Source organism: Bacillus rossius, chromosome 7 (assembly GCF_032445375.1).
Source record: "Bacillus rossius redtenbacheri isolate Brsri chromosome 7, Brsri_v3, whole genome shotgun sequence".
NCBI lineage: Eukaryota > Metazoa > Arthropoda > Insecta > Phasmatodea > Bacillidae > Bacillus > Bacillus rossius.
The window spans coordinates 28,799,732-28,812,908 of record NC_086335.1 but is presented as its reverse complement, the minus strand read 5'-3'; the positions used below and the strand labels follow the sequence as shown (position 1 = coordinate 28,812,908).

The window sequence follows — 13,177 nt, the reverse complement described above, 5'->3', positions numbered from 1 at the left end:
CAGTGATCATGAGCCCTTTATTTTAATGTGAACATTGACTCAATGCTAGGGGTCTGCTTGTATTAAAAAATATATTACCTAGATATTTGTGAATAATTTGATATTCAATTCAAAATTTTAAATAGAATTTGTTCTAATTATTTATTACCAACAGATACACAGAGTGGGATTCATTCACAAATTTACAATTTAATTGGGAAAAAAGGTAGTGTTTAAGCTATGATGATTTATTGAAAAAAAATTAGATTTATTTTTCAGTATTGTGACAGATTAGAGAGGACTAGCTGAACACAGGGTGATATATTGTCCGCGAGTTAAAGCAAAATTGATAACGTTATATGACAGTCTGGTGGACATAGAGAAATGACACACAATTGCTGTTTGTATGTGTATGACCTATGATTTTTTGTTTACCAATGGCGATCGGTTGAACGGTTTAGAAGTTGATGCACTGCAGAGCCATGTAGTGGCGAGTAACAAAAAATGGATAGCTTAAAAACCTTCTCCGTGGAAAAACATTTGATGTGCCAACTTTCATGGTGATAGGGCAAACCGTGTCGGAGTTTATCAACGTCATACATACCAACCTCCTGTTTTATATATAAACTTATAGTTTAAAAAACTAAAAACCCACTTTTATCATTGAATGAACTGAAAATTAAAAAAAATAATTAAAATTTAATTAAGTTTTTTTTGTCCAACAGCCAAATAATGCTCCACAACTCTGTATAACTAAAAGCGTGGGGTTCTCTTTCTTTCATTTTCGTAATGACTATATCCTAAAATTAGGGATAGAAAATCTATTACATATCATATTGTTTTTACTAATAGAAATTTTAAGAAAATATATCAAGCACCCCACGCTTTTAGTTGTGCAGAGTTTTGGATCATTATTTGGCTGTTGAACAAAAGACTTAATTTTTTCCTTCTAATTTTTAGTTCATTCAACAATAAAACAGGTTTTTTTTAGACTATAAGTTTATTTTATTCCTTTTATCCTCAAAATATTGCATATAATTGAAACAAATTAAAAATACTAAATATGAGAGGTAAAAGTATTTATTTGTTACATTAAACTTTAAATTAGTCATTAATGTTCAAGTAATGTAGTCATTTCAGCCAATGTTTACATTTAATTAATTTAAGAATTTTATCGGAAGTAATTCTACTGGACGAACAAAACTACATTCAAAACAATTGTTTACATTTAGGAGGAACAGAAGAGATATAAACATTTTTCATTCCAGTGTTCGGAAATTCAGTGCTGCCAACTGTCTTTCCAAAATATTTTTAATATGGTAAAATAAACAATGCCAAACATGCATGAAGATTCCATATTTACAGGAATTTGGTACATTGCTTTAAAACTTATTTTTATGAGGGTACAGTAATATACTGTTTGTTTATGTAAAACCCAGTTTTACAACTTTATTTTCATGCATAATACATTAAAGTTTGAAGGGGATAGATATCAAAATTTACTTAATTTTCATGTTCGCGTAACTAAAGTTTTGGTTCATGGCCGAACGATTTACTGCGGCATGGCACTAAAAAATGTAAGTTTACAATGGCAAATTAAGTTGCCATGACCACATGTACATGCAGTTACATATAAGAAATAAACTTTACACTATTCTTTCAACATTTATTGTGGAAAATTCTTTCGCTTAAAACTAAGAAGAAGTGCATTAATACTATAGGAAAGAATTACATAAAGTGCTATGTAGCGTATTCATGCGAATGTAAGATGAGGATTTTTTCCAAGCTTAAAGCATATAAATTCTAAATTCAAATTCCTCCTGCATTGGGGTATGAAGACTACATTCTTATTGTTGACATTATTTTCCTGCATGCCGCTTTAAGTTAATGCTAAGCTGCATCACAGACCATTTATAAACAATAACTGCAGTGCAATTAAATGTAGTTTAAACTTACTGTGTGTTTGAAAACAAATACGTGGTCGTGGAATGTTAACAGTACACGCAATCTGTATCGGCTGCAGCGTTTGTTTTATCAGGTTCCCATAGTGTATACCTTTGAAAATTATTATCTCTGATGAAATAGGAAAATGTGTGCCTCGTCTTGCATTCGGATGAATACAGTACTTGAAAGAATATTTCTGTTCTGTAAGTATTTTTTCGTGAACTCAGTAGAAAAGTTTGGGAGAATGTCGGGAGGGAGTGCGGTGGACCGAGGTGGCAATGTGCAGTCGCCGGACCTGGGCACGTGGGAGGACTCGCCCGGCTGGGAGGACCAGACGCAGGAGGACTGGGACCCGGATGCCATCCTGAGGGAGAAGAGGCGTCTGGAGCGCCAGCGCCGGCTCACCGCCCAGCAGCAGAAGAAGCAGGAGAAGGAGCTGTCCAAGGTCGGCCGGGCGCCTGCGCTGGGGGCCCGCATCAGCTGATACCAGCCCCGCCGCGAGGAGCTGGGCATCCCCCAACACTCCGGACTCTGTCTCGGGAAGTAACCCCCCGGGTAACAGTCCAGGGAATTCATTTGGGAGCGACGTGGCACCATGCGATAGTTTGTATTTTCACTAGAGGCTCACAGTTACGACAGTGTCGGGCACAATTGGAGGCAGCCCTCTGCTATTTTGTGCAACAAGTTCTTGACAAGCATTGGACCTTATTTTTTCTGTTCGTAAATTAAGGTCCAATACCAGAGAGCTGAGAAAGTATTGCGACTCTCCCGATTCAAACAGTCCTTGTTGGCCTTGATCGCTAACACAACAGTCGCGAAGCACAGGTTTGCAAGTTAGAATCTAAATTCCATCATGAATCAAATTTTTGAGCACTGAGTCAGTACTCCCCTTTGGTTCGGAAACCACACTGCAAAGATGTAAAAAGTACAATACAACTATGCACATCGATTAGTAAGCTAAACAGTTGGAATGCAGTATACTTTGATATTGAGTCAAGTAGTGAAAAAAAAAAAAGAGAATTTTTGAGACTAGTAGCCAGGACAATCATTTTTACATTTTTCTGTCAAGATGAACTTAAAAATCTCAAATGGTGATACAGTTGCACTTCCTGTGCATATTTCACTATATTTTTTTTTTAAAAGCTGGTTGTGAACCTGATTTTTTGGGGGCCAGAAATTACTTTTTACAATTTACAGATTTTATAACGGTAGTATACATGTTAAGGTGTCAAAATTGTTTTTAACAAACTATTTTCAAAGAAAGCACTGCACTTTACCTAAGTCAGTACATGCACGGAATCAAAAATTCACCATTTTTAGCAGTTCCAATTCAAAACTATTAACAGTGATGTATGAACATTCACGTACACAATTGTAAACAAGCATTTTATTAGCATTTGAAATAATTCAACAAAAAATCAGTTACAGTGAAAGTCAGTTGTAGCGAATACGGTCTATAACGTAAAGTCCCCTACAACGATAATTGCCATCGGCACCGTCAGTTTTGCATATGCTGCGTAGGATAAAAATTTCGGAAATAACGAATGCAGCGTGGGCTTATTTTCGCTTTAGCGATAGATTGCACACCTGTAATTTTACTCTAAAACAATGAGAAAACATCTACAATTTCCTTAATAAATAAAAAACAGCTTTGCACAATTCCACGCGTCTGGCAAATGAAACAACGCGCATGATGTGGCTGTCTTGGCAACACCGCACAAGGTGGGGCCCCACAGCGAGCATAGCTTGCCTCGCGGCGACGAAAGCAAGACAGGGCCCTGCTGCTAGCATTATTTATTTAGAATCACGCTGACTGTAGCCCGTAAATGAGCATAACTCGTCTCACACTTGCATCGTAAGCGTGCGGGTAGTTGACGAACACGGAACTTGTCGAGCTCGTCTCTTCTAATCAAAACGAAGCGGCGTCTGAAGATGATGACAATAATGACGACGAACCAAGTGACGTATCTGTTCCGTCGAAAACGTCAATGATGGAGGCACTTGACACACTCAGTCATTTTTATCAGCATACAAATGCTTCGACAAATGATTTGATGAACTTCCAAGATGTCTAGTCGTTTATTTTGTCCAAAAGTCTAGTGAAATCAAGGCAAACGAAAATTGATTCGTTTTTTTTTTTTTAAATTTAATTTTGTGTTATTTTCCAAGGGTCTGTATGAGTGATTATTTTTGTGTTACTGACCTATTGTCGGAAAAATTATTTTATATTATTTGTATGATTGTCCAACGTAATTAGAGATTTTTAAAAATTTTTTTTTGTATTCAAAACTCCGCAAATATGCACCCTATATCATCAGCTTAGCGACATGTCTCCAGCAAACCAGCTGCGGTCAAAGCGACAGAAAGCGGCCGGCATGACCTTGCGTGACCCCGCCCGCCCGTCTCCATGTAAACAAACAGCTGTGCGCTTAGCCACGATGTGCGTGACGGCCTTATCACGGCCACGCGGTCACATATTTCGTAGTCGGCAAGTGCTGATATAGCTTAAAAATGTTATTTTAGTAAGTTTTATGTATATTTTCTTTACTTTTGTTGTGAATTTCCATAGTAAAAACAAGCGAGAAAATAATATATATTTAAAAATGCTACAAAAATAAGATTTTTTTTAAATTTTGGCTATAATGAAAATTTGCTATAACATAAACTTTTGGCGCCGTTATAAATTTACGTTATAACGGACTTTCACTGTATTTCACTAGTCATGAAATTGTTGCAGATCCAACACTGACTATTTAACATGCTAAACTTGTAAAATAAGAAACAATTATGTATTAAACATTAATATAAAAATTATTTTATCAGAAAATTTTCAGTTTAATTAACACTATTTTTTTAAGTAAAGTAGTAAACAAGAAAAAATAGGTTAGTCTACTTTCAATTTGATCTATTATTTGTGTAAATAGTCAAAATTAAACTGTAATAGTATACCATTGAAACTGGGACATTCTTTTACGGAACTCTGTATAGTGTTATCATTCATATAAGTGTGATTGAGTGTAAGAATTAGCCCACTGAAAATTTGCGGCCATTAACTAACTTCAACAAAAAAAAAATCTGACATTTTAGTTCCCGAGATGAGTCACACTTGAATCGAAGGGCACCTGGTGTGCAGCCTTGTGAATGAACTCATCATCATGTGCAATGGTTGTCCTTCACCTTCCAGTGAATTCTACTACAAAGTTGTGAGCTCACAAAGTAGTTGTGTATGTGACTCGTGGTGACTAAACAACTAAACATAAATTGACTGATTATTCATCTGAAATAACAATGACAACCTTCATGACAATTTGAAAAATACGTTGTTATGGACTAATATTTAATTAGCTAGTTACATTGTTTTCTTCATTGTTTTGGCAAATTATTTAGCATCAACATTCATATTTTACAATAATTACAAACCAGATTTCTGAGATCATTCCAAGTTTTTATCAACGAGGTTTCATCGGTGTTTTATTTCTCCTGGGCTAGACAGTAAACTACTCAAAATACTCCAACTTCAAAATCAGGAGCAAGTCAAGTACTTAAAACACGACTCAAAATTTAGAGTATTTGTGCACCCTCTACTAACAGCTTGATAAGACTGATTATTGGATTGCATGGTAAGTTCCTAGTTGGCTAATGAATCAAAGTGCAAATTCATTTATTGAATGACGAGAGTACTGATGTGAGGGACAGGACATGACTAAGGTAATAATTTAGTAGAAGACTGCTTGTTTACATTAAATGCAGTACTTACCTTTTCTCCACATTGCAAAAAAGTTGGACCTGATTCTAGTGATGCAAAAACAGATATAATTGAACTTTCAAATGCACTCTCTTTTTGCTCTTACAGTAGACTCCTGATTATGAGCCAACGTTTATATTCCGCATTCCACCATCCATTATGTCAGCACTCATCAGCAGCTCTGGAGAGAAATGCTAGAAGCTTTCAGGGCTAGTTTACCTCATGCCCACTAGGATGCGGTAGAAAAAGCGTTACATGGATTTTTAAATTTAATTTTATGTTTTTTAATCTCAAAAATTTATTCAACATTTATTTAAATGTATTTAGACATATATTGGTCCTGCAAATCAATTTTAATGAAAGTAGTGTCTGTAGTCAGCAAGCACACTTAATCTCATTGGAAAATTAATTATTTTCATTAACATAATGTCTTATGTAAAAAAAAAGTATTTGGTTAGTGCTGTTTTAATAAGAGCTTAATTTTCCTGGAATGAATTAGGGTGTTACTTCGAGGGGCGTCTGTAACAGTGTGTCTAGATAGTCGGGATAGATAAAATTTTAAGTTTTTTTTTACATTGCTTTAATTGTGTTTTTTAGTTATCGGTGGACCACTTGCCATTCATTACCCCAGATAATCGGGAGTATACTGAATTTTTTTTTTTTAAATCATACTTAATTTTTGAATGCAAAATCATTATTCATTACATATTATTGTTTTTAGTTTGAACTTCAGGTTGTAAGTCATAAATAAAAAAAAAATGCCATTCTACACAAACATTGTAGACATTTAACAAACTGAGCATAATCTGTAAAAAATAATAAAATGTAGTAATTGTGGTAGTTTTCTGTCTGCATGTTTACGTACCACATTTACAGCTGTCTACTGTCGCAACATGGTTAGAAGTGAAATAAATAGGCCTGTATGAATATTCAAATACGGATAATAAACTATTCAATTTGATTCTACCTCAAATACTAACACTTCAAAATAACGAATATTTGTTTGCTTTCGAATAGCAAGTGAAATTAGCAGAAATGGTTTATAATATTGCTGAACTAAAATAGTTTACCTGGCTGCAGATACCACTGAAAACGTGTGAATAACTAGACTTTAAATCTGTAAATATTAAAATTTAATCACTACTTTGAAAATACAGCATTATAAAAAAATTTTCACATTTTTCGTGAAATGGATTACATTGTATTTCACTGTATTTTGTGGTTCACGAAAATTTTCTGGCTCAATATGAAGAGTGGCAGGTTCTGGAAAATAAGGCGAATTGGAACTGAAATGTAAGGTTGGTTAGTTAGGTTAGCTGCATAATTAAAAACAATATATTTTATTTCACAATTAAATTATTTTAACAAACATTTTACGTATAATTACTGTAGCTGAACCTTTCTCTTTATTTGTCTAATTTTCCAGACAGACTACATTTACTTCTTTCCCTCTGTATTTGTTACATGTTGTGAAAAAAAATGTTTTAGTGGTATTCTAATTCTCATTCATACTATTTGAATTTGAGAATAATTTGGTATTCGTGTTTGATTCGGATTAAAAAACTGATATTCGCACAGGCCTAGAAATAAATGTTTGTTACTGAAATTTGTTGAAAAGTTATATAAAATGTGTTAAAGTAAAAATTTGGAAAATGACATTGCATATCTATGTTGTATATCGTAGAAGAAACAGGATTTGACTTGCAAATGCAAGAAAAGCCTACGATTAAGGACGAAACCTAAAAAAGCTGAAAAATATTGACAGAAAAAGTATCCTAATGGGCAAAAAGTGAGACTAGTAACGTTTACAGATATAAATTAATTCTCTGTTCACTCTTACCCCAGTTTTAAAGTCAACAAATAAATGTGAGGAACAGGTACTAATAGTACTCAAGATTCTTGGCAAGAAATTGATCCTTGTTCGCTGCTCTTACTAAACGATAGACATGCAATGTAATATGGTACTGTAATCGAATTTTCCTGTTATTTTTATAGTATAATTTAGAAGGTGGTTTAAGTTTTGTATAGTTTGATGTTGTATATAATATGTATGTATTCCAGTCTGACAATCTTTGGGAGGTGATTTTTTTTATAAGAAAAAATGGTTTAACTTTATTCCTTTACGTGTGAAAGTTTATCTGACAAATAAATTTACAATGAAACCTCTATATGACAAAACTAAAGGGACTGACTTTTTTTTTGTAGAGGAGTCCTTCATAATTTTAGTAAGTCTACAATTTTTGATTTTCGGTTCTTCCTGGATTAAACACGTATAATTTTAAGTGAGATAGTCACAAAAACTGTAGTACATTTGTTATAGAAGTTGGTTTCCAGAAGAAATTTTTTTTTTTTGTTGTGTTCCACTTATGTTAATACTAGTTGTATCTAATTCCCAGATGTCATGAAATTGAGTCTACCAGAAGATAATATGTAGTAGGGAAAAAAGTTTTCTTAAAGTAAGTCAAACAAAAAAACCTAACAAACATAAATACATTTATCACTTATTTAAGTCTACAATAAAGGAGAATTTTTTTTTTCTTTACATCTTACTATTACTTAATTTGCACCCTTCAGGACTTTCTCATAGTTTTGCAGTGTTCTATTGCAGCTTTTTGTTTTTCCATGAGTATTTAAAAATTATAATTTTAACATACACTTTATTGCCTTAAATATTTAAAAACTTTTCTTCAGTTTTGAGCATTACATATTAACCATTTATAATATATTATATGAATCGATACTATTGTCTTTGTTATAAAGGAGTTTTCATTCAAAAGAGAAAAATTGTATAGAGGTGAACTAAATCAACAGTTTGTAAACAGGTCAATATAGAGGTTTTACTGTAATTGCAATAACCTTGAACATCTGTCAGTATTCAGCTTTCACACATGTAGACATGCAAGTACTGAGCAAGCAGTGAGTATCATCAACCTCCATCAGGGAGAAAATAATGGGTCACACCAAAATGTATGCTGTTGATTGTTGATTGCAGTCATCTCGCACCCCAGAGATGTAGTTTGCAAGAAGTTGCTTCAGTGAGAGTACGTTTATCTTTCGTATGTAATATTACATTTTTAAAGGTAGTTGTAGTTTTCATTTTAAATTTAACTGCATCAGCGACAGTTTTCAAAATCATGCATCTCTAAATAGCAAATAATGTGCGACTTTGGGCAATCCTTCAAAACTCAGCGGCCACGTGGTCTATATACAGATACATACATGATAATATAGTGTGTGGTGTCTGGTTTTTATGCACTGAATCATATGTTTTTGTGCATTTTTTTTTCTTCCAAAAAATTGGAAAAACTTGTGTGTTTTGCGTCTTTTATTGGGCTATAGTAGTTACAAAATTCAGTAAAAGAACATAACGACTAAACCAATAACAAGACATAAAACTGAACAGTCTTGACTACAACATATTCTTACAAGAACAGCCGCCAATAAGCTAATGTAAGTTTTAAAAAAAGTGAACAAGTGAATGTCCCATGACTAGAGCATGGAGTTCTAAAATTTAAAGAGTAATACAAAATAAGTTACAGCTGATACTTTACCATACTAATTAGTGTGTTAATCACTTTTTTCCTTCTTTGATGCAGTTGATGTTAGTTACTGCTTGTTCATTACTTCCGTGTGTTCATGCATGAAAGCTGAATGTAGACAAAGTTCCAATTACATTTTACTAAGGCCATTATGCATTTAAACATTTTTCATTTTTTGTAAAATATCCTGCCCCAAAGTTGTTTGAATTCCAATACAATCTCAAGTGATGTATAATACACCATCCACTTTATTTGTTGTTAAATGCACTTATTGTTTGTACAGTGGATAGTTTATTGTAATTATAATGCTGTGCAAAGATAAAATGTTAAAGTTTATTAGATTCAAAGAAAATATTAGAAGTATTCCTGAAATAAAATTAAATCAAAAGATCAAATTATATCCGCTTGTACATTTGTGAAACATTCCTAGCAATTTAATTTTTACTTTCATTCATATAAGGAATTTATGGACAAATATGAAAGTTGATATGGTTTATAAGCATTTTTTTAATAGTAAAATAATAAAATCCAATCATGCAGAGGTAAAAAAAAATTAAATACTGAGGGTTTCAGATTAAAAATATTTTCAATGATTATTGAAATTCTGTGGTGCTTTCCCTCCAAATCTTTCATTATATCTAAAATTTTAATTTTTCCAAAACCTGTGACAATGCCAAATGTGAAATAAAATAGTACTTGATTATTTTTCCATCTGGAAGGGAGAATATCAGTATTTTTAAGGGTTATAAAGTGAAAAGTTTTTAAATTCTACTTTATAAAGAGAGAAAATGAGAAAACACTAATACAGAAAAAAAAACTGATTTCACATGGGTGGTCAGAGACCCTTTCCACCCCCTTCCTTTGGCTTATCCTCCTGATCCTTCTGCCACAGATAATGATAGCTTGGTGCTTGCTATGTCTTCCCAGCATTCGGCAGTCTACCATTGTGTTATTGCTTGCTATTGGACATGCTGTTTTCTTCGGTTTCTACAAAATTGTTGGCACCCATACGTTTTTTTGGACCCCCTTTTTTTAAAAATATAATATACTAAGTTCTGATTCGTAGATGATGATTTGAAAGTAATCCAGTTTGTTCCCTCATTAAAAAGTACAATATTATTCAGGAAGTGGATGAAAACAAGTTGTCGAAGATGGAGAATGCTCAGCAGCACGGCATCCCGGAGTCAACTCTCTTCAATGTTTTCAAAATGAGAAGAAATTGTTAATGCAGTGCAATATGCAATTAAAAAATCAAAGGAACACAATGCAAACAGATCTAGAGGAAACTATGCTGGAATGGTTCAACCAGCTCAGAGCACTAAATTTGCCAGTAAGCAGACAAAGCTGCAAAGAAAGGCCGACAAACTTGCCTTGAAGTTAGGCATTCACAACTTCAAAAGCTTGAATGGGTGGCTGGATCGTTTTCAAAGCATGCCAGGAAACAGCCAGCCACAAAATCATCTGCAAAAGTTCATTGGTCGACTCCACATGGTGAGTGAGTGGTTGTCCTAGCCTCCAAAACCTCAGGCTCTACCAGCTCGAGATGAGTACAATGCTGACGAGCTGTGTGCAAGGTGCAAAGAGGAGAAACCCTAACTGCCCTTCTATGCAACATGTATGGCAGTGACAAGATGAAGCCCCTGGGTTTCGGAGGCTACTTAATTCCATGTCCTAACGATTTTAATAAAAGAGCCTGGATGACCTCAGCAGTGTTCACAAGGTGGCTTTGTCACAAATATGGATACTGCAAACAGAAAGGTCATCCGTCCTCTTCATTGACAATTGCCCCACAGATCATACATCCTACTCTCAACAACCTCAGAAATATTGATCTAATGTTCCTGCTGCTTCAGCCACTAGACCAGGGGATATCCAACAGTTAAAGCTGAAGTTCCAAGAGATGCTTGTGTAGAGCATGATTTTAAAGACTCAGCCTAGCAAAGAAATGAAGAAGTGGGACACGTTCAGGGTAATGGAAGCAATCGTTGCTAGTTGTATGGCAGTGAAACAAATGACCATTGCCAACTGCTTCCAACACACCCACTTCCTCACACCAGTCGACGGAGAGGCTGCCTTCAACCATGACGAGCCGGATGACCCACCGACAGTGGATGCTGAGCCCCAAACAGGCTCCTCAATATAGCCACTGTTGGACATCTCAAATAAAACCTCCACTTGCTCTCCTGACTTAACTCTGCCATGACCTGGACTGCATGCTCAACAGTGTTGCAGTTGGGGTACCTTGGTTGATGTCAGTCACGTCCAGGATCAGCAAGAGTCGAGCGATGTTGAAGAGGAGCTCGAAGAACAACACTACAATGAGAGACATTCTTAAGGCTGGTCAAGTATATCTGCCAATGTTATAGCATATGGTGCAAGTGAATACTCAGAGATGTTATGGTTGTTTTTTTTTTCTTCATCTGAAAGAGTTTGTGGAGAAAGTTAAGACCACCATTAAGGACTTATTCAAGAAGTGCGGGATTAAATTTCACGTACCATATGTATTATGTATGAGAAATTTTCTTTAGTTGTTTTTTGTATGTGTGTATATAAATAAATGATCAGCCACAACTGTCATATTCTTGGTTTATATCTGGTGAGTTTACTATTTATTTAGTACTTAAAATTTCTGATTCTTTGTTTTATTATTTTCTTATATGAGTGGTACTGTAACCATCACAAGTTATAGTAGAACCTTCAGTTAACTCATGCGTACTAATGGCTGTCAGCTAATGACTGCTATCAATAGTAGGGCCACTTCATGTTACAGCAGTCTGGACCATCCCTAGATAGCCTCAGCAAGGCTTTGATCTTCAATTACTTATTTTCTCGGATTCATCTCTCATACAAGAGGATGGAAAAAGTGTTGAAATTAAGTATGTACATTTGGGTGAACACATGTCTCACAGTTTTTTTGACTTGTTTTATAGTTATACCACTGCATGAGCTCAGCAAAGGAATGGACAAGTAAAGATATTTAGCTGCATATTTGGTGCAAGCTGTGAAATACATGCTTTGCAGCAGAGCATGGAAACAAAGTTGAGCTTGAATGGTGAAACACAAAGTAACAGAGGCAACATTACACGCAAGTCCCTATCTATACCTACCTCTCCCCTGCTTATGATATGAGCGACTGTCATCAGTGACAAATATTTATCTTGCCCACCCCTTCCTGCTCAACTTTTGAGGATGTGCAAAAGGGGAGAGAGGTGTGAACGAGCGCTGCACATCTCGTTTAGTTACTGAAGTGTTGCTGGGGATCAGTGGCTCTGCTTGATTGCCACATATGCCTCAAGCTGTCTAGTCACCAGCTGCTGCCTGATGCAAACTGGGTAGTTTGTTGATACGTACAATTTTTTGTGGGAAACTTGTGCCTTCTGTGATAGATTCAGCCCACTAATTGGCATACCCTCAGACCTTTTCTGTTGAATCCATTCAGACATGCATCCATGCTGCTGAAGCTAGTCTTTTAATGTCTTCCATTTTGTAAGTTCATTTGAACTGTCTGCTGACAAATATTCGAGGATTTTTTCAAAGTCTTTAATCATGCCACACATGGAGTGTCACTGACTTCATATCAACTCGCAAATTTCTCCCTGCTCAAAACTTTCTGTAATTTTAATTTACAATCAATTGTTAAAACCACTAATCCAATGTTGTATTGAACAAACTTAACTTTACAACAAACATGGCTTGACTTGCTGCACAAAATTCCGTATTAATGTACATAAGCCCCCGAAAATTCCTAAACTGGGCTGCAGTGAGTAGGGAAGTGAAACTATCAGGCCGCACAAACACGATTATAAAACAAATGGTGGGAGGGGTATTTGGGGACATATAGATAGCATGTATATTTTCCTAATACATTATAATTGGCGAATGATAGACCACCTGTGCGCTTAAAAAGTACACAATGCCAATAATGCAAAATTGCAACCCAAACCTCTAGTTTGCACTGTATTTTGAAAGT

At 35.0% G+C, this 13,177-nt stretch overlaps 1 protein-coding gene across 1 annotated transcript in view; it reads left to right on the top strand.

The window, feature by feature from the left end:
• LOC134533769 (receptor-binding cancer antigen expressed on SiSo cells) overlaps positions 1-11,784 on the top strand; it is a 29,780-nt gene extending 17,996 nt beyond the window's left edge. Inside the window, exon 4 of the mRNA XM_063371413.1 lies at positions 2,210-11,784. Within this exon, the coding sequence (XP_063227483.1) occupies positions 2,210-2,407 (198 nt within the window). The 3' untranslated portion in view covers positions 2,408-11,784. The remainder of the gene's footprint in view (positions 1-2,209) is intronic.
• Positions 11,785-13,177: the final 1,393 nt, after the last annotated feature.